This window comes from Egretta garzetta, unplaced genomic scaffold (genome assembly GCF_000687185.1).
Source record: "Egretta garzetta isolate BGI_Z169 unplaced genomic scaffold, ASM68718v1 scaffold91, whole genome shotgun sequence".
Taxonomy (NCBI): Eukaryota; Metazoa; Chordata; class Aves; order Pelecaniformes; family Ardeidae; genus Egretta; species Egretta garzetta.
The window spans coordinates 1,175,500-1,183,620 of NW_009258661.1; the positions used below are offsets into that span (position 1 = coordinate 1,175,500).

An 8,121-nucleotide genomic window follows, 5' to 3' on the forward strand; every position below is an offset into this window, starting at 1 on the left:
CCGCTCTTTCTGGCTCGGATCTCTTGTTCCTGCACTGTTATCGCTGTAGGATCTCTTCACGTGCTTTTAGCAGAGAAGAAAAGAAAGGATCTCAAAAGAGTAAATGGAAGATCCAATCTCCTTGAGAACAGAGGAGTACTTTGAAGGGTAGTAGTATACTTCTAGTTAACACAGCTCATCTCGAAGGAGACTGGAGCCAGGTATTTTCATGAGCACAACTTATGCATGGAATTAGACTTTACAAAGGAAGGACTCTTGCACCAAATCGGGTGGTTCTGGGCACCTGCCCTTCAACCCAGCCCTGGTGGTCGTTGGTCTATGGACAGAAGCCATCAGAGGGTGAGACTCATTTCCAGAGGGAGCGTGCGTGTGCAACGGGTGCCCCTGTGGGTCAGAATGAATTTTACTGCTACAATTTGCACGCAGGAGGTTGCTGAAATGTCACTGGCATATCTTTCAGATTCTCAGGAATCGCAGGTGCATACATTTCAGGCTCAAAAAGAATTTATCAGAGTTTATAAACTTGTGTCTAGCACCAGAATCTACTGAATAATGCTGGTATCAAGCTCGTGCCCTCTCACCTCTGAGGAGATTTTTGGAAAAGATAATGAGAGTGGATCAAAACATTTCAAATGGTAAAAAATCCAACCCATTCCATGGTGAATCCTTTTAGCAGCTTTCTACATGGTGTTAGTTTCTGTGTTAGCTCATTTTCTTCTTCCAAGCGCTGGAGTGAGTTGCATGGTGTGAGCCTGCTTTTGTCCACAGCTGTGGTCTCAGTGGCTGCTGAGCCGAGATCATCAGGGCTGCAAGAAGCCTTTATTTCCATCAAGAATTTTCTGGAATTTAGCAACAAAAATGTGGCTTAGCAAGCATTTGTTTTGTTTTTTTTTTCCCCTCTTTTCTTTTTTTCTACCCATTTAAAATAAATGTAATAGAAATGAGCATCGCTGTGAGCTCCCTGAGGGGACAATCATATGAATGTAAATATTTCTGTAGCCCCTATTTTTTGCAACTGCCATCTTGGCTAGTGCATCAGTGACTCAGCTGGGAAATCCCAGCTACTGCATAAACCAAATAACCAAACTTTCCAGCGGGGGCCGTAATAGACTGAGATGCTAGATGGAACGGGCACAGAGGGAAGCTAAAAGCAGATATCATCAGTAAATTGCATATTTTCTGTGGTCAAACAAGCCCTAGCTCAGCAGAGCTTTTTCACCTCTAGACATTATTGTGACATAAATCATTGAATCATGAATCACGCGGTATTTCAGGAGAAAGCCCACGTTATGCGATATGCGCAGTTCATTGCATTAATTTCTTCACTGGAGTAAACCATTACATTATGTCCAAATTGTCATATTTGTTATTTTTGCTAGGTGAAACCACCTTATCTTACTGTATCTTGTGCAAAGAAAAATATGGACTGTTTAGTTAAAGACAAAGAAATGCTTTATTAGCAGATGCTTTTTTTTTTTTGTTCCCAGTCTCCCTCTGTAGTAAAATGATGTGCTATGAAATCAAACATCTGGAGTTTGGAAGGTCAGCTCTGAAACTGGAAAATGGTAGCCCACAGGTCTACCAAGCCCTCCAGGTACCTCCTGTGTGGGAAACCATTTTTATAGTGTAATAACCAGAGACCATTTGTTAGAAATGATAATCTGTTCTTGGAGTGAGGGGTGTTGCTGGGGTAACTCAGTAAAGTATGATGAGCCAGTGTTACCTGCCTTAATTTCAGTTTTGTTGTTGGAGCCATTTCTGTAATGAGCATCTTGGTCTTTAAAATTTTTCCTTATTTAATAGCTGGGCCTGCTGCCTAAGCCTTCCTTTCTTCAATAAGAACTTTAATCTTTAAGAAAAAAAAAAAAAAAGAAAAAGAAAAAGCTGTCTGGAGAACCTAAATACAAATCACCTATTTGTTTTTTAGAATTTGACTTAATATTTCAGACTAGAGTTTTTTGTGTTTAGTTTTGTTTTTAAACCAACGTTTCTGTTAAAATGTTGCAGGGCTGCATTAGGCAGATAGGCTGTTCCTGCCCATGGTCATTTTAATAGTCTACACTCTTTTTCTCATTTCTCTGGTACCGCTACTGCCTCCCAGCCCTGCTGCCCAACTGCAATCCGTGGCAGTATTATTGTTCTTGATTTGTTCTGCAGTGATTCCTAGAGGCTCCAGCCAGGAATCTGCAACTGTGATGCTATGTTCAGTGTCAACAAGTATTGAGATGACCTCTGTGTTACATATTCACAATCCAAAAAATCATAATGCAAATTATAAAAGACCATAGAAACAGCTGCAGTGGTTCAGCCCAAGGTCCATGTAGCCCAGTGTTCTGGCGTCAGCTGTAGCCATAAATAAGATGCCTAGCAAAGGAAAAGAAAAGAGGAAGGTATTTGATATTGCCCCGATTATTTTCCCAGATCTCTCAGCCACCAGCAATTAATTTTCAGCTCAAGGGACTTCCTACACCCTCTTTTGCAACCTCCGATGGGTCCGTCTTTCAAGTGCTTTTCCAGTGTCTCCTTGAAGCTCCTCAATAAGCTTCTTGCACCCACAGTGCTCTCCAGCAAGGAGATCTGCTGCAGCCGGTGTGAACTACTACCTGCCCTCTGGGCATGTTGGAGACCAATGTCTCCAACAGCCTGCAGCATCCCAGCCCCCTCTCTCGGTCCTTGTATGGCAACTGCTTCAGGCTTTGATCATCCTGGTTGCATTTCTCTAGAGCTTTTCCAGTGTTTTGGGTTTTTTGGTTTTTTTTTAAATTTTATTTTTAGAACAGAGGAGTTTCTATCCCTGCTCTCTGTATGTTCTTGTGGGTTTGTTTTTGCTCTTCAGTCAAATTAATGTCAATGTTATTCCAGATTTGGAAACATTTCATTTCTGGGAACAGACTTCATTAAGTTGCTCCGGTTCACATGTTCTGCTACAAGGAAGGATTTGGTGTTCAGCAGCTAGCAATGTTCATTAACAGCTATGCTTCTTTTTCTTTGTTTTTGTCTTTTGGTTGGTTGGTTTGTTTGCAACTCATTTATCTTTATGCTCACACGCTTCTGAAAGTGTTCAAAACTGAATGGGGAAATAAACAGATTTAAGTGAAAAGCATTAGATATTATTTGGTTGTTTTTAAGGACTTTGAGTGCTCTTAACTCCTCTGATAAATTCTTTCCCAACTCCTGCTGTGTGCTGGGGTAGATACCACGGCGAAGTACAGCACTTGTTCGGTTCTGGGCCATGTTCAGCTGTATTAGTGCTCCTAATGGGAGCCGCCTTTGCCTTCTGTCTGTCTGCCCAGCTCGCCCTCCAGTGAGCTGCAAAAGCAATACCCTACCTTTATTATTTTTCTTCTTTTTCACATCATCTGTCTTTCTCCATTTGCTCAGACAAATAAGTGATAAAGGGGAATGATGATCTGTTTAACACCACAGGAAGAAAGATGCATTATGAGACAAGAGAGACCTCTTGTTTACAGCGAGTTATTTTTGGTAATTAGCCATTTGTAGAGGAAGATGAGCCTCCGCTCATAAAGTCAGCATGCCATAATTTAGGAGACTCTGAATGGAAGTCTAACATTTGTCTGAATTGGAAATGTTAATTGTGTGCATTTAGAAATAAATAAATGGCTGTTTTTTCCTTTGCAGGAAGCAGACTGAACAAAGACCTGAGACATTATCTCAACCAGAGGTTTCAGAAAGGATCGCCGGATCACGATCTACAGCAGACTATTAGAGACAACCTTTATCGCCATGCTGTGCCTTGTAAGTAACCTGGTGGATTACATGTAGTAGAACTTCCTTGTTTTGGTTTTTTTGGCTTTTTTGAGGCAGCCTTCACGTGGTGGTGTGCACGGCTCCAGGGGAGCCTCAGTTTTCAGCTTGGCCAGACTTCCATGTGTGACAGCAGATAGGGTTCAGGTAGAGCTGAAAAGGAAACTAGTTCATCCTTGAACTCTGCTTTTTTGGTGACCTTTTCGGAGCAGCTGATGGTTTGGTGCAGGCCTGTGATGCTTACCACGAAGCAAAAAACCCTAAAAGAGCAGCCATGAAGCGAGCACTTGCCTTAGAAATAGTCTTCATTAATATCATTATGGTGAATGTTCCGTTGTTGGTTTGAAACCTGTGAATAAAAAACCTGCTTTTATTTTTATTTCCTTAGCAGAACTTTACGTCTGGTGCTTATTTAACTTGTGAAACTGAACAGCATTTTATGGCTGGGTGCCATTGTAGCAGGCAACTGCCACTTTTGGAAGGTCATCCTCAATTCAAGTAGGAGATGAGCAGCAAGAGGTAGTGAAGCTGAGAAAGAAATGCTCTTTTTCACTCAGAAAACAACCAGGAAGAAAACTGAGAAGTTTAGAGAGTGTAATCTTTAGAAGTTTAGCAACTTTACTCAAAATCAGACTGTCCTTGGCATTCTGGGAAGATGTGCAAAGAGTGGAGAATGATCCAATTCCATTGCAGCCCTGGCCTTCCCCAGCTGCCAGGAGAGGCTATTCTAAAGCAAAGGTTTTTCTGCTTGAACTTTGAGCTGTGGGGATAATTCAGATCAGGCTGGGTTAAAGAACCAGCAAACACCTTAGTTATAGCATACTGAGATGAGCACTGAACTATTTTGAATCTTTTTGTCTCAACATGAATCAGTGGTTGTTTATCCTGGTAGACTCGTATAAATGTTGAATAATGATGTTGCCACTCAAAAAAGGGTATTTGCCAACAAATATTACAGGATGGTATGTAGAGTAATAGCCATTTCAATCTAAGTGTTGCACGCAGGAGAACTGTGTTGGACCACAGTTAAAATTGTGTGGTAACACTGACAAATGTTGAGTCTTCAGACAGATGCTGTATATCACCATTGAGTTGATTCTTATTTTGTCAGTGGAAAGCATGGACCAAATTATGTTTAAAGTGCTGTGCTTGGGCATAAAGAGTAAATATGGATTATTATTTTCTATTGAACATTTCCATTTTCCATTTTGTCAACATGAAATGTGATTAGTTTTCAATCATCTAACTTGCCAGGCTGCAGGTTTTTAAAGCATACTGTGAAAAGTGCCTTCTAGGAGAGCACGTGCCATGTGAGGCTCGTGAGGAGATGCAATGTCGTGATGCTAATGTCCTTCTGCCTATGTGTTATATTCCAATTTCTAAAGCAGCAAATAAAGCAAATGAGTGTAAGTTCTGTGGAAGCATTTTGTGCGTTACCAAGGTTACATTTTGCAATGCTTTCCATTGATTCGTTTCTCTGATTTATTGAACTTGATGGTGAGCTAAACCGCTTGGACTCGTTAAAGACTTTTGATTTAAAATTAAGAGCAGTGAAAGTGATTCCCGCCTTTTAGAAATATCTGGGGGAGGTATGGGTTGTCGATGTATTAATAAGAACATCAGTACTTATGTTCCATTTATGGAACAAATGGAAAAGCTGAGAAGTGGAGTTAGTTATTGTGTCTCCATACTTTCTGAGTTGTAAAGCAGGTAGCATTTAATTTTTTCTTCATGTACTGTGGGGATGGTAATAGTGGTAGCTTTGAAGCATGGTGCTAATATTCATATGTGGGTTTGAATGAGACTGCTGCATGCACGGTGGGTTGGGGTGCTTTACAGGTCTGGAGATTAATCTAGCTGTATACTCATATTTTTATTCCTTGGTACACGTGACCGGTAAATCCAGAGCCCTGGACCAATCTCTAGTGCTAATGGATTATGAAGTCTTGTATTCTGAAAATGGAATTCCCTGCTGATTATGTGGTAAACATGAACAAGAACACAAGGTCACTTGGACTGAGCATGCTTGGCCTGACAGCTGCTTTTTGTTGCACTAATATAAGCGCTAAATGAAGTGATAATTAGTAAATGCAAAATGGAGAAAGGAGATGTTAACCAGTTCTTCTCCAGAAATTCTAGTAAGAATCCCACCTAGTTCAGTTCTGACTGGAGAAAACCCAGAGTGTTTCCCATAGAGCCACGTGCCGGTTGCGTGCTTGGTTGACTTGGGAGTGAAGACATGGCTGTAGCTGTTGTAGAACATAGGGTCAGGCAGAGGGGAGGAAAGATGCTGGAAGTTTGAATTGACCTTGTAATTTCATATGACAATGCCATACTCGTTAAGCATTTAGATTTTTACATGAGGAGTTGATTAAGAGTTTGCTTTATTTTCTGGTGAATAATCAAGGGTAAGAGGGTGGGATGATGTCAGCTCCCAAAGAGGATATGGGCATTGCCTAAATGGGTGATACAGGGATGGTTTTCTGAGAGACCGGAGGACTTCATTCCTAAACGTGGGAGCTGTCATAAAGAAACGAGGCCTTGAAATGGATGCAAAAGTGAAGTATTATTGAAAGAAATAAATTAATATTTTTGATTTATCTTTGCGAGACAAGGTCTGCCCAGGCTCCTCAGTGCCCTCTGCCCCTCCAGCGTGCTTCCTCCGACTTCGTACTCTCAGCTCCCTCCCCCCCCATTGAGTTGATTTTTTTTTCTGCAAAGATCTGTAGTAAACAACAGCTGTGACAAACTTCCAGGTGGCCTCCAAGTTTGGTTGTCGTGCCGTTGTGAGTGCTCTGCTGTTACTATCACACCAAACCCACGGGTTTATTTATGGACCCAAAGCATTCTCCTCTGGAATTTACAACTTCAGCATCCTAATCTAGGACTGAGCCAGAGTAAGGAGGAGAGGCAGGACACCTTATTTATGTATTTGGGTGGTGCATATGTTGCTAATGAAGCCATGCATTTACAATGTACAAATCTTTGAAAGAGTTAGTGCCATTCAGCCACTGAACTAGCTTTTATTTCAGCTGAACCAACTGTGTGTTATTTCCTTTACTTTCTTCCTGATGCTCTCATTTCACTGTTAACTTCACATGCTGGGTCAGAGACTTTTTTTCTTGTCTTCTGCTTAAGAAAAATCAGCATCTTTAGCTTGAGCAAAGTTATTCTCCTCACGTGTTCAGATAAATAACTATTCTCATTCCTGGCATGTAGGATCCACTGTCAAAACTAGAAAAAATCCTCAAAAACATCATCCAGATTAGCAAGATGTTGGTCCAGTCTCAGGCTATCCCCTCTGCCTTGTTTTATTTTGAAGCACCACGTTTTTCCTGTTTTCTCATGTGCCTGATGAAGATCACCAGAAATAACGCTCTATTTGTGGGCTAGCTAATGGCTCCATTGAGCTTGGAGTAGACTGTGAGTTGGCAACAATTTCATGATTACTGATCGGCCACGGCTGTACCAGAACTGCTTTGACTGATGCAGAGACTTTGCCCGCAGCTTATTTCTAGTGCAGATTTCACTTATTCCAGCTCATTTTTGCCAGCCCTAAGCTCTGAAGGGCAACAGGGCAGGGTTAGCAACTGTGCAGGGCGTCTTGCTGGGACACCTGATGACATGTATGAGTCCACCTCTGCTAACAGAAGTTGATGTGACTTGCATTACATCTGATTTGGGAGGAGGCTGAGCGTCCGCGATGTAGTGTGTTGGCATCCTGGCATTAGGTTTCACAGAGTGTTTCTTAGGAGCAGAAATTCCCCAGACAGGATTGGTGTATGTGAAGTTGTACTTAGTGGAAAATGTGATTACTTGGAAGTATATGTAAGAATATATTCATTAAATAGGTGTTTCCAAGTAGCCTTGCCTTGGGATATCTGTGCAATAGTGTTAATTGAGAAAGATATGTGATAGCAACTTATTTTAACATTATAGTGCAGCGGGGTGTCTAAACCACTGTTCACAGAAGGCTGAACAGACAGGATTATCTTCCTCATTTTGAAATGATGGTAGAGGGCATCTGTTTAAAATAAACAAGCGGTACTGGCCATTTGTCCTAGTGGCTTGTTCTCAACAACCTGACAGCAGTTTTCTTTTCACAGTGTATCAAGAAGAATCAGAGAGGTGATCTTATTTCCATACAAGCTTATCTGCTTTTTTTCCCCTGAGCACACACGCTTGATTCTCCACTCGTTTGAGTCATAAAATCATAGAATCATAGAATGTTTGGGGTTGGAAGGGACCCCTAGAGGTCATCTAGTCCAACCCCCCTGCAGGAGCAGGGACACCCCTAACCAGATCAGGTTGCTCACAGCCCCATCCAACCTGGCCTGGAATGTTCCCAGGGATGGG

At 41.6% G+C, this 8,121-nt stretch overlaps 1 protein-coding gene across 1 annotated transcript in view; it reads left to right on the top strand.

The window, feature by feature from the left end:
* The window catches only part of MAGI1 (membrane associated guanylate kinase, WW and PDZ domain containing 1), a gene marked incomplete at its 3' end in the record, with an annotated part of 229,816 nt that overhangs the window by 47,222 nt on the left and 174,473 nt on the right, over positions 1-8,121 (top strand). Inside the window, 1 exon segment of the mRNA XM_035903797.1 lies at positions 3,640-3,756. Within this exon segment, the coding sequence (XP_035759690.1) occupies positions 3,640-3,756 (117 nt within the window).